General features: G+C 37.7%; 1 protein-coding gene across 1 annotated transcript in view; it reads left to right on the top strand.

Annotated features, from left to right (window-relative positions):
* The window catches only part of LOC122799755 (UDP-glucose 6-dehydrogenase-like), a 174,596-nt gene that overhangs the window by 7,822 nt on the left and 144,558 nt on the right, over positions 1–22,216 (top strand). Inside the window, exon 2 of the mRNA XM_044069027.1 lies at positions 18,975–19,147. Coding sequence (XP_043924962.1) covers positions 18,986–19,147 — 162 coding nt within the window. The 5' untranslated portion in view covers positions 18,975–18,985. The remainder of the gene's footprint in view (positions 1–18,974; positions 19,148–22,216) is intronic.

Here is a 22,216-nt window from a genome sequence, read left to right as displayed (position 1 = left end):
CAATACAATAAGTCGATAACAGTTAACGAATAATCCCATACTTCATTTCCACCCACTGTTGTACATTGTTGCGTTTCTTGTGTGCCTTTCAAATGTGTCTTTATCAGACATACTCAGACATATAACATTTTAGTAAGCTGAACTCTATATTAAGGTGCTTATGAGTTCTAGGGACAAAGAAATTATAGCTTTGCTGCACTGATTGTGTCTTTAGGGGAAAATAAACATTGACCTTAAACAACCAAAATTAATCTCTTGCAAATACTAATCTGTGCTATCCAAAGTCTAGTAAAAATAAAAAGTCTCTTTCTCTCAACCTCAGTGAACAAACAAATAATGTCTCAGGCCTACCACTTCTTCATGCAACATTCACCTCAGCACATGAACAAAAACAGAAACATATGGCCTGATACTTCCAATTACCAGGACTTCACTGACAAACATATAGCACACAAATGATGATTTCCCCCATCTCAGAGATGCTTGTTCTGGCCTCTGTGTGTCATTCTCCTCAAAAAAAAAAAAAAAAAAAAAAAAAACAGTCTTGTCTGGAAACAGGAACACTGGAACTCCACTGGTTTCCTCTAATGTCTGCCATTTTGTTAGTGGGCTTGCCTTAAATAGGCACCTAACCCAAGGTGTTTTTAATCTACCTTGATCATGGGTAAACTCTCCAAACTCTAAGGCCTCTGACATTCCACTTAACCTAAATACATATAGTGTAGCTGGTTCTATCTGTTACGACAGTGGATAAGTGGATATATACATATATATATATATATATATATATATATATATATATATATATATATATATATATATATATATGTGTATATATATATATATATATGTGTATATATATATATATATGTGTATATATATATATATATATATATATATGTGTATATATATATATATATATATATATATATATATATATATATATATATATATATATATGTATGTGTATATATATATATATGTATGTGTATATATATATATATATATATATATATATATATATATATATATGTATATATATATATTATTTATTTTACATTTGTGTTGACGGGCTAGTCTAGCTGGATATATGTCCATTCAGTATATATCTACAGAAGTAAATACATGAGATCAACTACATTAATAACTAGGAAGAGTTAGCTAAAAAGTGGTTACAGGTATATAGAGTATATAACACAAGATATTGACTAAACATAATACAATTTATCATGAAGCTGTGTTTTAACTGTTCAGAAAAGGAGATAATAAAGCAAATAATTTAATTCTAGATAAAGGAGGAGAGGAAAGGAAAGTAAGATTGGAACAGAAGATGAGTAAGTAAGTTCTAATCAAGACGATTGGAACTTTTGTGAGTATACTAATAGGAAGGTTAGGTAGTGGAGGAAGAATGGTAGTAGAGTCTGATGAGAATGTTACTGAGCTGAGATAGTGAGGTAGAAACAGGTAGCTAGAGCATATAAGGTGGGGTTGAAACAAGTAGTGAGAGTGTGTAGGTTAGTCAGGTTTAGTACAGGGGCACACATCCAAGTTTTTTTAAGGAAGAGCTAAGTTTTTTTGAACAAGGAAATAGAGGGAGTGTTGAAAGTTCAGTGGGAGTGAGTTCCAGATTTTCCAACAGTGTTAGTGAAGAGAGAGTCTCCAGCTCTATTGTTTGATTTGACAATATTTATGAGGAGTTTTTGAGAAGATCTTAGGGATCTCAGGTTATTGTAGGGATGAATAAGGTTAGATAGTTTGGGTGTCTTAGCAGGTTGATAAAGAATTTTATGGGCAATGGTCAGTTGATTAAATTTCAGCTGTTGCTGTAATTCAAGCCACCCTAGGTATTTTAGATTAATACAGTGGTGTGTTTTAAAAGGGTTACCAGTGGCAAATCTGGCTATGTTGTTGTAGGTGTATTCTAGTTTCTTAAGGTTATTTTTGACAGGTTAGTGAAAATGGGAGAGGGAGATAGGGTAGAGATTAGATGTGGTTGTTCTAGTTGCAGGGGTGAGGAAGGGTTTGATCCTATATAGAGAGCCTATTTTTCTGTTAGTTGTTTTCAAGATATTATTAATATGAGTGTCAAAGTTAAGGTTGTTGTCTATGGTGATACCTAGCAGTTTGGTAGTAAGATCCTGGGATATAATGGTGCTATTATTGGAGGTTATAGTGAAGTCAATTGGTGGGGATTTATTAGTAGGTGTAAAAAGTAGAAGTTTAGTTTTTTTGGGATTTGGTAAGAGACAGCGTTTTGTAAACCATAGTTCTACTGAGCTAAATAAGTTCTGTGTAAGGAAGTGAAGTTCAGATTCAGATTTGGCTGAGCATATAAGTGTAGAATCATCTGAAGGTCATTGATGAATAAAGAAAACAGGAGTGGGCCTAATATGGACCCTTGAGGGACACCAATATTAACGGGTAGTTATATATGTGTGTGTGTGCGCGCATGCATTTATGTATATAGGTGTTTGTATACTTATGAGCTGCATTCTTGCCTCCAAAGGGATTAACTGAATCTTAATTGTGGACGAGCTCAGATATAACATTTTTTTTAAGGTACGATATTATACTTATTCAAACTACTGAAAATTACATTCTTGGATTAACACACTTAGCCCAGAACAAGAAACATAACTGCAATACACTACTGAACAAGAAATGGCTAGTAGTTACTGCTAGAGCCATTCTCTTTGTAAATACTCGAACTACAGAAAGAAAGTTGTATTCAAAGCAAGTGAAGATTACATAAAAGTACAAGTCATTTAAAATGAACAGTTTTCATATCAAAATTTAAATTAATTGTTTAGTAACAGTTTCCTGTGTATTACTGCAGTAGGCTGTTTGGTTGATTTGGGCTTTTGCTTCTTGTATTTTTCTTGTACTTTTTCTTTTCACTGTAGCTGACCCTTTGTATTTGTATGAGTATTTGTATGTGTATATGTGTATATTCACAGTATATACACATACTCATGAATACATATATCTATATAATATGCACATTTGGATATTTTCTTTGTTTTGCTACTCTGGATATTTGCTTTGTCAAAGTTGCTGTGCTTTGCTCTGAGGCCATGGGACTTGGAGAAGGGGAAAAATGTGAGTTTTTTGTGTTTTTTAACATATTTTCCTGGTTCTCCAACATTATTTGATCTCAGAATTCAGGGATGTGAAGACAGAGTGCCCAGAGGTGCAGACAGTAGAACCCCTTTGGAAAAATTATTGTTTTTTACTGTTACTCTTTCGGGTAGCTCATAAGAGTATGAGACAAACTTATATACTGAATTGCTGCTTTTTAAAACAGGTTTGAATCCATAACACCATCTTTAAACCCTGGATATTCACCTTCCTTAAACCATACATGCTATCCAAGGCCTTTCAAACAATGAATTACGTATGTTGTGTTCTCTGCATGAATTACTTACATTCCAGAAGAACATTAAGCTTCTTTGCTAGTGGTCTCTTTAACTTCTCGAGATATTAATTAAAATTGCCTTAGCTTTTGTAACATGGTCTTAATTAGAAGCCAAGGAAGTGGAAAATGGGCAAGAACAACATGATACAGAAGAAAGAAATGAACAGCTTAGACAAGGAGATAAGGACAAGTCTTAAAACTGAAAAGTAAACATGCTAAAATTTGATAAACGTTAGAAGCAGTAGAAGTTTTTACTTAAAATATTAGGAAAGGAAATAATTTAGACGCTAAAGCTTCCGTTTTAGAAGAAGAGCAGATGAAAGATCATATGAAAATAGATAACAGATTCCTAGGCTGATTTGTATCTTTATTTGGTTTTTCAAGCAATAATTTAGAAGGAAAAATATAGTAGATCAGACATTAGATATCTCAAAAAATTAGACTGAAGCCATACTAGGCAAGTTAGATTTTACAGAAGCTTTATGACTGGCTGGATTTACAAACATGGTCCTAAAAAGTTTAAAATGTGTTTAAAAAATAAAAACATTGAAGGTACTGTTTGAGTCCTGTTATAGTAGCACATACAGTAGAAAGATGCAGTAGTAATACCAATACTGAAAGGGAAGGGTTCAAAAAAACAACCAAAAAAAGTACAGATTTGTTAAGTTTTCTATCAAAGATTGTCAGGATTATGGAATGGATAATTTTGAGGGAATTTTTGAGTGAGGTTAATAAGTTAAAAATTTGCAACATTATCAGCATATTTTAAAGGCTGGTTTATTACCACCTTTTTTATAATAAGTCAAAGTAAAAGTAAACTTTATTGTCATTTAGAACTGCACACATGTAGCCTAAGTAAAATTTCTTGCATCAGCTCACCGCGGTGGTACAGCGGTAGCATTGCTGCCTCACAGCAAGAGGTTCTCCTGTTCGATTCACAGCTGGAGTGCCTTCTGTGTGGAGTCTGCATGTCCTCCCCGCGGTTGAGTGGCCTCCGAAAGACATGCGTGAATGGGCATGCCTTCGCTGAAGACTGGGCGTTGGGCTGGCAACTCAGCACCATAAAAAAATCTACTACCAATCATTAGCGGACCGGAGTTCCACTGTGGCGACCCCTAACCGGGAAAAGCCGAAAAGACAAACAAAACAAAGGAAAGTGAAACAACACATACAAGTAGATGAATAAACATAACACACAAGAAAGAGCAGATACATTTACCAATACTCATATATGAAAAGAATACCCTCCCCTGAGTTAAATTCACTACCCTATTTAAAGTAATACAAAACACACTACAGATTGAAATGTCAAGTTATTTGTCTAATACTGCACTTGAGTGAGTTAAGTAATACTGACTACAGATATAATAAATAAATGTTGCACTCACTTGAAATATATTTAAGTATATATTGCACAAATAAATAAAAATTGACTTATTAAATGTCCAATAACATGCCTATAGCAACAGGAAGGCTGGTGATATTTACTGATTTATCTACAGCCTTTGAAAGAGTAAATCTTGCACTCTTAGATAACTAGTTAGAAGTTTTTTTTCTTGAATAATTATCAGATATGATTGGTTTTCTATAGCAGTAATAACATTAAAGCCATTATGTTATGGCTGAGGGGTTCTCTTATTTGTGGGTCCTAATGTCTTTTGTTTGTACCTACTTGTTCTTGACCTTAAAAGTCCTTCAGGCATTTTTTATTGCTTTGCAACAGTCTGTAACCTCAAGGGAAGTATTCAACAATGTGCAGAACTTATTGCAAATGGCATGACCACATTCTGAACCAGATGCCATTGCCAACCTTTTGGCTGACAGGTTCTGCTCAAATTCTACCCCACTATAGTCCAAAGAAAATACAGCATACCACAGTCTCCCCAACCATGAGGTCATCAGTCCACCTTCCAAGACCAAAATCACTGCATTGATTGGCCCTGGTAACATCCTGGCATGCTTACTAAATAGCATGAAACACAACCTCTCTGGTCTGCATGAATCACTTTTCAGCTGGAGCCTACAATCAGGTTTTGTACCCAAGAAGTGGAATATAGCTACAGACAATCCCCAGTACAAACAAGGTCCAACCACTAATCCAGGTAACTGTAGGCTGATAAGTCTGACCAGCCTCATATGTAAGGCCATTTAAAAAATCATAATGAACATGATAAATGAGGACATAGGTAACCTGCAAACCCTGGACCCATCACAGTTCTGCCTTGTTAAAGGGAGGTTATGCTTATTAAATATGGTGAACTTCTTTAAGGGAGACACCAAAGCAACGGAGAAAGGCAAGACTGTACAAACATCTTACCTTGATTTGGCCAATACTTTTGATCAATACCCCACAATACCCCACACAGGCATTGTAGACAAGCTCACTAAGTTAGGTATAAACCCTTTTTATCACTGGCTGGCTAGCCAACTGGCTCACTGATAGGACCCAGGAGGTCAAAACAGGTGAGGCCACCACCACCAAGAGACCAGTCACTAGCAGAATCCCCCAGGGCTTAGTACTGGGCCTACTCCTTTTTGGCATCTATTTCTCTGAAGTGGAAGCAAACACTGAATGCTTATGACTGACTATGTCTGCAGATGACTGCAAGCTGGGGGTTATCATCGATTCCCCTGGAGACCCTAGCATTCTTCAAGAAGACCTATCTCTGACTAACAAATGGTGCCAAAGCCATGGTCTTAAACTCAATGTAAGAAATGCAAAATTGTACTCTTTGGATAGTCAACCAATCCAACTAATTACCATGCCTTACCTGCAACCACAATAGGGGCCACAGTAGTGAGGAAATCCTTTTTATGTTGCACAGCATATAAGTAAGGGTATGACATCTAAGTCATTATCCCATTGTACTCTTCCCTCATCAGATCAATCATAGAGTACACTGCTCCCTTTGGTATGTACTTGACCAGGCATATACTGCAACTAGGCCTGCCTCCAAAGTTTCTTACAAAAAGAATACAATGTGTAACAAACCTAGCTTATGCAGAGCAATTTAAAGCTATTTCCCTCTACTCAGTCTTCTATAGACAGCTGAGGGGGTGATCTCTGTCTGGCTTACAAGGCATCCGCAAGTCTCACACTTATGAATCTCATACATATTTGTTAAGTCAAACAGTATCAGAAGTACTAGGTCTAGGGACTTAAAGAGAACATGCTGGAGAGACAGATATGTGTCCCAGAGACTGCCCCTCCTGTAGAACAGGCTTCCAACTCATGTGAACCTGAGTTCATGTATTACCCAGTTTAAGCACAACCTTGAACAGCTGATGAGAAATAGGAAATTTACACCAGGCCTGGCACCCATATCTCTCATGGACAGAGGTAGCTTATAAATGCCTGTCCCTCAATGCCTTATTTGGATACAAGACATCATTATTCTTTTGGGAAAACTTGGCTAGGTTTAGAAAGGCCCCCAGGTCATTAGCCTAGTAACAATCTATGAATCTATGATATAAAGTTAGGTACATACATTACCTACAGTGAAGATTGTGTAAGTCAACAAAATCAACTGGCCAAAGTTAGTCGACCAAGAGTAATAACACGGCTATGAATACAAACAAAACCAAACATATGTGGTGTGGGAATGCCAGTATAACAAGCAGGTATAATTTAGCTGACAAAAATATTGCAAAACTAACAATCATTAAATGTTGTAGTCGAAAGCAAACTACACTTTCCAGTAACAGCCTTGGTATATTCCATAAGCAATGCACACACTAACATGGATTAAGATGGATTCTATTCATAGTAAGAACCTCACTGTAACAAGCTTGTTATAGTGAGGTTCCTAGATAGGCCTCCCTGTTATTAGTGAACCTTGTACTGCCATACAGACAGCATCCAAAACTCAAAGCTGTTAGGTACTTTGCAGGGTCACGCAAAAAGCAAAAATCAAATGTGCTGCAGGGCGAAGTGTCTAACTACATTTTAAGGTATTAATTGATTAAAATTACACCACTTCCAGCTGTTATTTATGTGGCAGCATGAGGTGTGCTACAGCTATTGATGGATTAACACTATTTGTGCTGCCACATTTTTTTAACTGCTAGTAATTCAGGGTAGTTAATGCCCCCACCATATTTTGAAAATAATTATGAATGTGTCTCCAAATGTTACTTCACTTTGTTATATGTTGGCCAGAAAGTTTATCTCTTGAACACTGACCCCACCAGATATGCAATCTTCAAGGGATACATGATCAGCTTAATGTTTACCTGTCTTCGCATTGGCTGTATTCTGATACTTGCAGACAGGAAGCTGCAAGGGTCTGCCTTGCTGTTTGAAGTAGTGTAACTACTTAAAGTAACCTTGACCTTTGCCCCTCTAGGTCCTTGAAGACATCTGGTAGACTGCTCCTGCTTGTGCTTTTCCTGAGTGTCCCAGGCTTCACACATCATAAGGTCCTTTCTCACAAACATTCATTCAAGCCTGCCTCTCCACAAACTCCAAATCACCCCTGATGTTATTTTGTGGTGGGGCTTATTCAGAGCACACATAATATTGCCTAAAGTGAAGGTGGGAAGACAAAAAGGCACAACGATCCTTTCTCTTACCATTGCAGATGGCACTCTAACAGATGACTTGATACTCCACTCCATGTTAGTAACCTGTGGGTGATCAGCTTCTGAAGGCACTACAAATTCAGGCTTCTGATGGTATTGCAAGATATGCTCTATATTTTCTGAAAACTCAACCCATGACAAATTAGTCCAGAGTATGTGTTCATAACATGCTTACTCCAATAAAATGAAATGCTGTTGCGTCTTTCGGCTTTTCCCGGTTAGGGGTCGCCACAGTGGAACTCCGGTCCGCTAATGATTGGCAGTAGATTTTTACATGCCGACTTGTCATGTCTGATGCACAACCTTCAATGAAGGTATGCCCATTCACACATGTTTCCACACAGAAGACGCTCTAGCTGAGAATCGAACCAGACAGCGTCTTACAATGAGGTGACAACGCTACCGCAGCACCACCACCGCAGTGCCCCAATAAAATGAAATATAATGTAATATTAGGAAGAGGGTGTTTTAGTACAGTTGTGTCATTCAGTTAACATAGTTGCTGATGGAAAGCATTTGAAACTGATCTCTGACCTGCTTATGGTGGTAAAGTAATGTGCAGGGTCAGACAGGGTAGGAAAGATGTAAATTTGTAATCATTCACATATGCCAGCCCAGTAAAGGGAAATGTGCCCTTAGTTATGTGATGTCGTTTGAAGGATGGTAAACCTGAAATTACTTTTCATGGTGTACACAGAAGATGGCTGTTTTTGTACGTGATATTCTGGTTGGAGAACAGGATGAAAATACCAGTGTAGAATATTACCTTGTCTTGGAATATGTAGCAGAAGTGTGTTGGACAAGAGTACTATTCTAATAGCGATTTTTTTCTGCATGTTTTAATATAGAAGTGACTGAATGAGGGCTTTGTGCTTTCGTAAAGTTCGTTTTGTAGTGTTAAATGGTTTCTGTTCTTTCACAAACTGAGTAACTTTGTATGCATACAGAATAGTGTCTGTGTGAGTGACGATGCTTTGCAGCAATGAAAGGTGCTTTTGAGAGATGTGCTAAAGTAGCAGAGCTGTCAGGCGGTGGCAAGCAGTCAGGTTTCCCCGAACATTACCTTATGCTTCTCTTGCAGGTCAGCTAAGGTAATCAAATTACTGAAAATGTGGCAGAAGCCTCTCACCATGTTGTCCACAGTGAATATAGAATATAAAATGAAAATGAGCGTGAGCCCACAAAAATGTAAAAAAAGAGTGTACTGTAATGTCTGTGAGGGTTTCTCTTCCTCTCTCTGTCTCTGCCCCCCCACAGGTCCTCTTCTTACTGAGGTATATACTTCTGTACAACCATATTCAATGCAACATAATCCTTAGATGTTTAAGAGCTGTAGTTCTATTTTTCATCATCTGGAAAATATAGTTGCTACATATAATACTAAAATTATATTTGGTTTTAAATGTTGGTTTAAATGATGATGTCCATGTACAGCCTTTGTTGCCAGTTATAAGCTGTACAATTTTAGAAGTCATGCAAATCTATTTCTTCCCTTATAATCTCTATAGTGATATTACAGAAATGTAAGGAATCTGAAAATAGCTAAAGGAAAACACATTTGTTTGAATTTTTCCACTGGAGACGTATTACAATATTTTCTTTTACAGGATAGGTAATATGAGTGATGTGTAATAACCTAATAAGACAACAATGTTGTCACTTGATATACGTTACTTTTGAGCTGAGTACCCTGATGTAAGCTTTATCTCCATCTCTGAGTGGTACACAGATTCAGGTATTGAACTGGACACCCTGAATGACTCAAGTCTTATCTCCAGCTCCAGGTGATACTCAGATGGCTTCAGCTGGTCACACAGAAAATTTATTTCCAGATCTGAGCAGAACACATTCGGCATCAGGTGTTTGCTTTTAGACACGTTATTCTTGTTGTTAATCCTCGTCCACCTGCATAGGAACTTGTGTCCTCAGGTGTTTAGTGGCAAACTCCAACCCTCTACAAAGCAGCGGCTGAAACACTGCCTCCTGACAAGCCATAAACCTTAACAAGGAGTGCCTTAATGGTATGAGTGAAAAAGACTACATGTTAAAGTGTGACCCTGCTTGATTCTGAAGGACTGCTTCCATGCAGTCTGGCTATGAGTATTTTTTTATCTGAAGTACAAGTAGTACTCTGCTTCTACATGTTACTCTGCTTCTACATCTTACTCTGTTTCCACTTATTACTCTGCTTCTACATGTTACTCAGTTTCTACTCATTACTCTGTTTCTACTTGTTATGCTCCTTCTACTCATTACTCTGCTTCTATGTGTTACTCTGTTTCTACTCATTACTCTGCTTCGATGTATTACTCTGCTTCTACATCTTACTCTGTTTCTACTCATTACTCTACTTTTACATGTTAGTCTGCTTCTACTAGTTACATGGTTCTATGTGTTACTCAGTTTCCACTCATTTTACTCTGCGTCTACATGTTACTCTGCTTCTATGTGTTACTCTGTTTCTACTCATTCCTCTGCTTCTGCGTGTTACTCTGTTTCTACTCATTCCTCTGCTTCTACGTGTTACTCTGTTTCTACTCATTCCTCTGCTTCTATGTGTTACTCTGCTTCTGCTAATTCCTCTGCTTCTACGTGTTACTCTGTTTCTACTCATTCCTCTGCTTCTACGTGTTACTCTGCTTCTGCTCATTCCTCTGCTTCTGCTCATTCCTCTGCTTCTACGTGTTACTCTGTTTCTACTCATTCCTCTGCTTCTAGTTGTTACTCTTTTTCTACTTCTTATTAGTAGAATTTGAGGATTCCTTTACTTTTACTGTATGATACCATTGTTGAAGCATTACTGTTACTTGTCAAGCCTCTATTTTGTTTATTTATTTCTGTAACCTAGGCAAAACTGATATAGTTATACATGCTTTTTTATACTGCGTGAATTGTATCTTCCATACGTATCAGGATTTGCTGCAGTATAAGAGCACTGGCTCAATGGGTATTCCTCAATCAATCAAATGAAATAGTAAAATTAAATAAATAAACTTTATTTGTACAACATTTGGCCAGAAATCACATTTGAAGTCCCATGAAGTACAACTGATATTCCACAGAGAGTGTATTAATATTATTTTATTGGTTTAACATTTCTTACCTGAGTGGGTACAAAACATGTTTAAAAACATGGCTCCTGGAATGGATGGCAAGTCATACTGCCAGAAATTGTACAGATATAGACTGTGCACCATTAAGGACTACGGGAGCTTGCTGGGACATAACTGAAGCCTTGTATTATAGCAAATCCATTAAAGGATGACACAAGTCATTATCACCAGAAGGCACAGCCTCTAAATGCAAGCATCAGGGTTCAGTACTTAGAGATTCACATCTTATGAAAGAATGTGGTGGCCCTTTGGAACTCATCAAGAGTTTGTCCAGGAAGAATGGATGATTTCAGACAATTAGAGTGTCACCAGGTGGCACAGTAGTGTAGCGGTTACTTAGCATTGTCATCTCACAGCAAGAGGTTCTCTTGTTCGATTCTCAGCTGAGGTGCCTTCTGTGAGGAGTCTGCATGTCCTCCCAGCTTTCGTGGGAGTTTCCTCTGGGTGCTCTGGTTTCCTCCCACATTTCAAAGACATGCAGTAGGGGGATTGGGCACTCTAAATTGGCCCTAGGTGTGAAGGTGTGCATGTGTATGTTTGTGGTGCACCCTCCAAGGAGGGTTGGGCCTTGGGCTTGCAACCTGAGCCTGCAAAACCCATAACTGCTACAGAAACTACAAGCGCTGAAAGGTGCTCCTTACCTGATGTACCACATGGTGCATAAACAGTAAAGAGAGAGACAGACTGTCACAGAGAAAGGGTACCTAGATCCACAAATATGGGAGTATGCCATTCACCTGAAACCTTATTTGCTAAGTGCCATGACACCAAATCTGACTTTCCAAACACATTTGGCAAAAGCAGTAGCAGCAGGGACAGAAAACACTTGAGCTGTTGAAAAATAAGATAAGACACACAAATTGCACTGCTTCACTTTTAGTAAGGTAGATCCCAGTACCTCCCTGTGTGCAGCACTCACCCTGTTCTGGTTGTTTCCATGTAAGTTGGAATATTTAAGTAGCAGGATATGTGCAGGCTTCCCCTTCCTACTAGAGTGTAGTGTAGAGGGACTTGCCTCTCCACAAGAATGTTGTTATCACTAAAACATTTGAATATTGCTTTCTAGTTTGTTGAGTTGGATTCCCTAAGTGTGCATTCAGCAAATGAGTCTTCAGTCAAATTATTTGCTTCTCTTGAGCATTCTTAAGTTGCAAATTGTTAAGGTGAGGGTAACTCTAACCTGCCTAAGTTTTCTTCTGTGGGTAAATACAATTATGTTTGGGGCATATAGATGTTGGGACTACATAGACATGAATATAAGTGCTTGTTTTCAGCTGTGAGACGTAAAAGTAATGGTAGTTTAAACAGTAAAAATATGGAGTGCTTAGGAACTGCATTACATTAAAGCAATCACAAAAATGAGACACTATATGTCTTTGTAGTCTGTAATATCTGTAGCTAACACCCTTTATTTCAGATACAATAAAAGATAAAGCACATATTAAATGAAGCCAGAAGTCCTCAAACATAGTACACCGTTAAGGTAATGTCTCTTGAAAAGAACACTTGGGTCTGTAAGCATGAAATTTAGTTGTAACGTATACAGACAAAATCAGACTGTTCTGGATAAAAATCGAAAGGGCAGATACTATTTAATTGGAATTCATGTAAGCAGTGACTGTTAAAAAGAGCAACTTGAATAAGAAATTCCTTGAGTAAGGAAATGATTATGCTGTGTTAGGAGGGTCACATGTCAGACCATTGTCATTTTCATGGTGGTAACAAGCTGAGCAGGGTATGTCAGACTTCTTCCTTTCCAGCAAACATTTCTAGCATATTTCTGTGGGATCTCCAGGCTTTTCCCTGCAAGCTGAGAGATATAATTTCTCCAACAATTTCTGAGTCTGTCTTAAACTCTCCTTCTGGTGGAGCATACCTGCAATACTTTTCATACTAGGTGCTCAGGGGGCATCCTCACATGGTACCTAATCACCTCAATTCACTGCTCTCAGCGTGGAAAAACAATAGCCATACTTGAGCTCCTCCTGAATTCCCAGGCTTCTAAGACTGTCTTACACAGTAAGCTGAGTTACCCCACAAACACACCTGCATCTGCAGTCTATTCCTTTTGGTCACTACCAAAATGTTATTGCAATAGGTGATAATGGGGACACAGAGGGTAAAAGTAAATTGATAGTTTATACCTATGAGTCATTTGTCATTTCACCACCACAGTCCCGACTCAATACCTGCAGAATTACTGCCACTGTAGGAGTCCACTTGTCAGTCTGTCAATCACCAACAGCAGGATACTTATGGCTGTAACCTGTACTTTAACCCTAACCCTCATAGACCCACAAATGCACATATCCATAGTAGCAAAACACTCAGTATATGCGGATGTTTCAGCACTCCAGCACACTTATAATTATCAACTTTGGAATTAGCCACTCGCTATTTTGCCTGACAGTAGATTATGAGTAATCTCTTGGGTTCCTGTCAAGCCACACTTGCTGTGTTGACAGAAATATGTCCATGGATCAGTGCTCTATCCTGATTAACAATTTCAAAATAAAATAAACTAGTTGTTTTTGCTGAATAAGATTTAGATGAAGCATACTGTGTCAAATCTTAACTCAGTGAAAGTACTTGCCTTCAAATTCACTTATCAGACGAATAGTCTTTTTTTCTTGTGATGTGGCGATACTAGAGATGGTTTGCAGGGCATCACCCCTACCTGGGAGACTGTGGATGGATTTCCCCTCACATAAACACACATTTCCATTTGTGGTCATTTTTTGGGTGGGTGCTGTTCTGATAAGCTGTGTTTGCTGAAATGGCATTCAGCTTTCTTATTTTTAACCTTTTGACCATAATCTGTCTTGACCCACTGACATCAGGCTATCCAAATGTATACAGTGGTTACAGCTATGTTCTATTTATTTTTTATTTTACATTTGTAGATTTATAGAAATGGTGACTTATAGAATCACTTAATACAACCATTTCATGATACATTACAATATACATTGATCCCATAAGAACTTATCCTTAATGCCCCCATCACGATAGACAATTCTGAGACACAATAATGAGCAATTCATATTCCAGAAGGAATGTTATGTTTACTTTTCCATCAAAAAAGGTACTGTTCAGATATAAGGATGGTGGTCACAACTATTTAATGTAATTTTTCCTAACTTTGTTTGCAGACTGCACACATAAAGGGCAGTGCTTTCATGCAAACACCTTGGCTTACAAAGGGCCGTGACTGATAAAAATGCACAGGCAAAACAAAGTCATTAACAAGATAATTTGATTGTGTACACAACACAAGAGAAATCCTTCTTAAGTAAAATTAAGCTTGTTATAAAATGGTCTGTCTGTCAGGTTACACAATACAAACAGTTGAAACAATAAAAGCTCCCTGGAAAGACACACCTGTGATAACAAATAAGCAAATTAGAAGCAAATAAAGATATGCACTAGCGAATGCACCCTTAACTGCTTCATTATTAAGGGAGTTTTCTCAGATCTAATATCCGTCTATCACACACTCTCTCTTACACTGTGATTTTCTGTCTCTTTTTATCTTTCTCCTTCTCCATTATGTTTAGAGTGGCTGCATCAGTCGGGCATTATTTTTATATCATCAAACAATTGGAATTAATATGTCTTGTGAAAGGTAGTGCTGAGAACAAATAGAATGTAAGAAACAAGGGTATTGGTTTCATTAGCTATTTTTGCTAAAAAAAAATAAAATAAGGAATTTATTTTCCAGTAACATCATTTCTAACATTTTATTAGCAGGAAGGTACAGCCTGTAGTTACTGACAAGTTAAACATACGGTTGTTCTATGAGAGAGTGTCCACAGATCTGGTGACTTTCAAGTGTCAGAGCACATTAGTAATATTGGTGACACAAAAATGCAATGCAGTAGCCATGACGCTAAGAAGATATAGGTTTGCCTTTGTTACAATCTGCCTGTCTGATTACAAGAATATGCACTGCAGGGCTTTTAAGACATCTGAGGACTTGAGCACTTTTATGTAAAGTTGTGGCAAAATCAGGCTGAGGGTGATAAAGGTCACCAAGGGGCCTCCTTCAGGAGGCTGTCAGCATGCAAGGTAGGAGGCCATACCTCTACTTTTAAGAGGCAGAGTAAGTTGTTGGTTAGGTAGATATATAGTTTATTAGGGAGATGAGAAGTGAGCAGACAAGGTGACCCACAAAGTCTGTATCTGTGGTTAAAAAGTGTGCATGTAAAAGAATTTATGTCAGAAACCATTGCCATCTTTAATTTATGTGAGTATTCGGAACGATTGTCATAGAGTGTTTCATGCTGGAGGTATCTGTTATACATTATCTGTTGACAGATGAATATGTTCTAGTAGTTTCTGTCTGTTCTGGATTTATAGCTTGCACAATGCAATACTTTTTTTCAGTCAGTGTTAATCCCATATGCCAGCACTAAAAATCTGCTTCTTCTTTGGGACTGCTGGCAAAGAATTGCTTTAATAAATAAACTTTTAACTTTGTCTGCATAGAGGCGTATGTGGTTAGGTATTTTATGGTCCTCCTTATAACTTTTTTTTAAATGTTCCTAAGTTCCTAAAATTAGTTTTTTCAATGACTATCATTTGGTGCAAAAATAAGGTGATACCCTGTATTACACTGGGATATACTCCTTTGCCCCTTTTTTTCCATTGCTTTGACAGAGAAAAAAAAATCATATAGCTCTGGGGCATACCTCTCACCTTCTTTACTCGAGGATTCTGGACAAAGTCTAAAATAATGAGAGGCGGAACAAAAGTCCAAAATCAGAGGCATTTATTACTCTAATTTGTATAAAAGATTAATGGAACAATAGGTTTTACATCAACATATATGTTATGAACAATAGGAAGTATGAAACTGTAATGTTTCATGTTGTTAATTGACTATAAACCTCAGTGATTTATCAGAAAAAGTTTATGAGACAGGGCCAAAACATGAGGTAAAATCAGAGATATTCTCAGAGGTACACCTGCAGTGTACTACATACATTTGACGCCATAGTACAAACCAAAGACAAAAAAACAAACTAGTAATCCACAGAATTCCGACAAGTAACTGTGAGCCGATTAACTTGTAAAAATGTACTGTTTTATTCTAGTAAAATGAAGCACTTTTCGTTGGCACCAGTGTGTCAACTTCAGATACAAACAATTTTTTTTAAAAAACATTATTTAAAACACACACCGCTTAAATCAACTTGTTCATATCACATGATCAGCATCAGCTGGTACTAAAATTCTAATACCTACACGGAAGTGGTATTACATATAGAGAACAAGTTTACGTATATCCAATATTTTGCAACATTCAACAAACCATAAAAACTGGTTAAACTAATGAAACTAGTTTAGTTCGCTATTTTTAACAAATAATGTTAGCTACTTATAAAAAACAATCGACAATCCAATACAACAAGTACCTCATCATAGTTCTATTAAGGTAACTGTCCTAAAAAGTCAGAGGTTTTTCATCCACACAGACCCAACCTACTTCTGTGGTGTCAATTAATACTATATAGTGATACGAATAAAACTATTACATATTAAAATTGTGAAAATGTTAAGCTATCTGGTCCATATTGATAACCAATGCTTTTATCCATTTTGTACCGGAATGTCAGTTAAAAAACAATCACGAGAAGTCAGAAATTACCGTCATCTACTCCATTCTTTCAAGAGGTTCTAAATAAAGAAAGTCATTGAAAGTTTAAAGTTTATAAGTTACTATTAAAGGCAAGATCACCCAATAGAAGTTAATAATAACTTCTAATTGTAAAGACTAAACTACTAATAACCAAAATAAAGGCACATTATTTTAAAGTACATTTTTATAACCAAACCAGTACCAACTTCATCTGTTTAAACTTTTTAGCTTTAAGAGGCAAGCAATATTGCAAGCTTCGTTCAAACCAAAAACAAGTGTCAAAATATCACACAAGAGGAGAATAACTTATTGTATTTGTTAAAATCTTCACCCTTAAGGGTAGTAAAACCAGATAAAGGGGGTGGGATCGTCATTTTGGACTTTGTTGACTATAATAATAGGATGCTGACACTATTAAATAGTGAAGCATATTCGACGGTATCGTTAAATGAAGTCAACATTGCATACAGTTGCATTAAGAGCTACTTCAGTGACTTATTTATTGAGTCACTGATTGATATTGACACTTGAACTATGATGAGGCACTTGTCGTATTGGATTGTTGATTGTTTTTTATAAGTAGCCAACATTATTTGTTAAAAATAGCGAACTAAACTAGTTTCGTTAGTTTAACCAGTTTTTATGGTTTGTTGAATATTGCAAAATATTGGATATACGCAAACTTGTTCTCTATATGTAATACCACTTTAAATATATGTAGGTATTAGAATTTTAGTACCAGCTGATGCTGATCATGTGATATGAACAAGTTGATTTAAGCGGTGTGTGTTTTAAGTAATGTTTTTTTAAAAAAAATTGTTTGTATCTGAAGAAGTTGGCACACTGGTGCCAACGAAAAGCGCTTCATTTTACTAGAATAAAACAGTACATTTTTACAAGTTCATCGGCTCACAGTTACTTGTCAGAATTCTGTGGATTACTACATACATTTGTATTTTGGTGTCTTAAAATCTGCCAATGATATTTTTCAAGGTATATTTTAAAATGACAGAATCAGTAACTAAACATTTTTCCACTGTGTTTGTCAGGTAACTGTGTACCTTTAGAGTATGCATGATTCTGTAGCAATGAAACATCTGTTAATAAGTATTAAAATTAGTTTGTATTAGTTTGCATTTCTTCAGATGGACTGAGGTAAGCTGTAAATAGTGGCAAAGTGGAAAGTAAGCTATGGAGAGATGCAGGAGGTAATTCATCTTTTGGTTATTGTACCTTGAGCTCCTTAGTTAGGCAGGAAGTGATTTAAGCAGTTAATAAATTAATCAGTCTAGGAAAGCATCCATCTGCCAGCATGATACCTCCCAAGAAACTCACCCCGTCTGTCACTGTAAAGTTTACATTGATGTAGCAGAAAAGAAGCCATGTTTGTATAGCTAGTGATATTGTCATCGTAAGTCGTACTCCAACTAAACAGAAAACATTTGAAAGTTGGACATAAGAAGACCTACTTTATGTATAAAACTTTTGAAAGTTTCTTTTCACAGTACTTGTCTCTGCTTTTAGCACTATTTGTAAAGCTGATTTCATGCTCTTAACCAGATGATTCAGGGTGCTCCCATTTGTTTTTTGTCCAATAAGTAAGCCATCTTTTAAGAGACAGAGACAGTCCATGAGGTGTATAGGAAGACATATGTTTCACTATGTGAGCTAATTGCAAGTCATAATTAATTGCTTTTCATATTTTGAGGACTTAAAGAGTAGAAGATGCATGAGCAATCCAAAGTGACTAGTGGAGTTGTGATGTCAATAGACATTTTATGTAATGAACTGAAAAGTCTGGCAACACAAATTACTAATGGGGGTATTTATTTAAGAACTAGTATACTGTTTTATACAAATAATTATTTTGTCATGTTTTTTTTTTCTTTGAGAGTATACATTTAGAAGTAGGGCTGCATTCAGCCAAAATGTTATCTGCTGTAAAGTGTGTGTGTGTGGGGGGGGGGGGTTAAAGACAGTCATAGCCACAGAACAGACATCATTTTTCCTTTATATTCAGAACTAGCTTGTCTGTACAGCCAATGCTGCAGACAAAGAGTTTTTGTATTTAGTTGGCAGCTGAGACTCATTAAACACACTTAGCTGCAAAGCTGGCATAGAAGGTAAAAGACTAGTGATTTTAGATTGATGTCAGAAAACAGACCCGGACCAGCTAAGCTGTACTAACCTCTTTCTTTGTCTCTTTCTTGTTTTCTGCTTGCAGTGATTGTTAAAATGGCTCAGATCAGAAAAATCTGCTGTATTGGTGCTGGTTATGTTGGTGGGCCCACATGTAGTGTCATCGCTCAGATGTGTCCAGAAATCGCAGTTACAGTGGTGGATGTCAATGAAGACAGAATAAAGGCTTGGAATTCTGAAAACCTTCCTATCTTTGAGGTAACGTCCTTCAGCTTTTTGTTTTTCATCATTTCATCTAAGTTTTGTTTTTCCTCCATGCCCACTGACCATCAGCTCTCCCTCATTAATCTTGACAGCATTTGTTCCACTGTACTGAACATTTCCAGCACAGAGATGAGAGCTGACCAGCATACCTCTCAACTGTACAGATTTTCACAGAATGTCCAGATTTTTTGCCTCATATTTTTGATCTGTTCCTCAGAAAATTTGTGATTTTCTGGCAAATCACTGGGATGATCTGAGGACTGAGGTCACTAAATAATGATATACATTTGTGTTTAAGACTTCATATCCTTTGGAAAAATGCATACTAAGACAAATCATGTTATTCTAGCAACTTTCTAAGTTAAGAGCAATATTTAAAATCTGTACCTATTTTTGGGCCTTTGTCCCCCCATTCTGTCAGGATCTGTCCAGATTTTTTGCACTAAGAGGTTCAGAGGTGTGTCCAGAGTGGTGATCATACTGGCAGCCATGGATGTTCTTTTGCCTTTGTCTGCATCAAACAAAGTGGGCTGTGAGGGCATTTCTAAAGGATCAAACTATGCACTTGGCTGGCTGATGTATGGACTCATTTTCCATGAGTGTCCAGTGTGCCTTCACCATGCATTACCCATATGTCTGCTTACTTCCATATGTGGTAATGAAGGCTACTGTCATCCACTTGACAGAGCCAAGTATGTGGCCCCTTGTCTTATGTCATTGCATTTCCTGCAAACACCTGCTTGCTGATATTAGCTTGACAGACCAGAACCACCCTGGTGTTCCCAGTATGGTTCAGCTGCTGTTTCCCATCTCCCAGCATACTTATTTCTACTACCCGTGCCGCTACTCAAACTTGTTTTTTCTGACTCATCCTCAGAGTATTATCCATCTGTGTGCCAGACCCAGGTCTTCTTATAAAACTGTTATTGTATGGTTTCTTCAATACGTCTCTGTTTGGGAAGGGTTAAATGGACTTTTTTTTTACAAAATTTGTAGAGCATAGATGTTACCTATTACAGTGGCAGTGTACAGATGTTTACTAAATGTATATGTGTACATTCTGGTTTTGTGTTTGCATATGCAGTGAAGCAGAATATTTATTTATTTATATCTTTTAACCAAGTGGGTGGATAGGTCTGAGGACCCATTTCAACCACAACTCAGGTACAAAAGGCAAAATATTGCATTAATGCACAACTGGTGAAATCCATGATCAATTTACACAAAGCAGCATTGATAAAATGGATTTGGTGAATACATAATCAGCATATCAAGGCAGCATTGCATAAAGGTAGTATAATCAAAATATATGTCAGCATACTATAAATTTAGTATAATAAACATATACAAGACAGCATTGTATAAAGGTAGTATAATCAGCATATACAAGGCAGCATAGTATGTTTCTCTTCTCCTTTTCAAGGTCGCCGCAGTGGAACAATGGTCTGCAGAATGATTGGCATGGAGTTTTATGGTGTTGAGTTGCCAGCCCAGCACCCAACCTTCCACAGAAAGCACACACTCACATGCAATCCCAGATAAAACCAAGACCCAATCCTCCAAAGGCAGATGTCCTGTCTGGTGGACCCCAGCCATAAACAAACTATACAATAGAAGGAGGAAGCTACTACATAATAGAGCAAAATCCCAAAAAGGGAAGGCATCTCTGATCAGTATTAGCAAAAAACTACGGGCACTCATAAAATCGTCTAAGGCCAGCTTCAAGAGAAAAATTGCACAGGACACTAAGGATAATCTCAAAATTTTCTTTAGTTATGTTAGGAACCTGGGTGGGAATTCCCAGATATGCTCAGAATTAGTCCAAAATGACAAAAAATACACCAAACCCACAGACATTGCCAACATCCTAGCTGACAGGTTCAGCGCAAACTCCCCCCCCCCCCCACCAAAAGGGCAAATATCTATCCCAGCATAGTGCTGCCCCCCTGACATCTCAGATGCTCAGGTAAGAGCCGCCTTCTCCAAAGAAAAAACACAGCATCAATGGGACCAGACGGTGTCCCGGGTTGCGTCCTACATGAACTCCAAGAAGAGCTAAACCCAAACATAAAACTACTGTTCAGTCTCAGCCTTACTACAGGATATGTACCCAAAGAGTGGCATACAGCAACAGTGGTCCCTCTCCACAAAGGTGGTGCCTCAACGGATCCTGGAAACTATCGCCCCATAAGCCTGACTAGCTTGGTCTGCAAAGCTATATAAAGGATCATCATGGACCTCATAAATAAAGATATTGGGGACCTACAGACACTGGATCCTACCCAGTTCGGCTTTGTTAAGGACAGATCCTGCCTCTTAAACCTGGTCGATTTCTTTGAAACAGTCACCAAGGCCATTGACGAGGGGAAGGTGGTCCACACAGCCTACCTGGACCTCACAAAAGCCTTCGATACAATACCCCACTCGGGCATTATAGATAAGCTCACCAGCTTAAATATAAACCCCTATGTCACTAGATGGGTTGCAAACTGGCCCAAGGACAGAACCCACATGGTTAGAATTGCTGGAGCCATGTCAGACTCCAAACCAGTTACAAGTGGCATCCCACAAGGTTCAGTCCTGGGACCTCTCTTGTTCGGTATATATTTCTCGGAGGTACAGGCCAACACGGAAGGACTGTGGCTGACCAAGTTTGCAGATGACTGCAAACTGGGCGCCATAATCGACTCTCCAGCCGACACAAGCATCCTCCAAAAGGGCCTCATAGAAACAGATAACTGGTGCCAGAGCCATGGCCTCAAGCTAAACACCAAAAAGTGTATAGTCATCCCCTTTGGCAAAAACAAAGTGCCCACAAATTACCACATAGGTGGTAATCCATTAAGTACAGAAGAAGTAATTAGGGACCTGGGGACCCAAGTTGATAGCAATCTCTCATTTGACAACCACGTGGCCAAAGTGGTTAGAAAAACATTTTATATAGCCAACCTAATCATGAAGGGATTCACATCTAGATCAGGGGAGGTCATCTTGCCTCTTTACTCATCCCTCATCAGGCCCATAATTGAGTACAATGTCCCTTTTGGGATGTACCTTACCAGA

Source organism: Protopterus annectens, chromosome 4.part0, assembly GCF_019279795.1.
Source record: "Protopterus annectens isolate FY-2018-M chromosome 4.part0, PAN1.0, whole genome shotgun sequence".
NCBI lineage: Eukaryota > Metazoa > Chordata > Ceratodontiformes > Protopteridae > Protopterus > Protopterus annectens.
The sequence above is the reverse complement of the archived record's forward strand: the minus strand, read 5'-3'. Positions and strand labels throughout refer to the sequence as shown.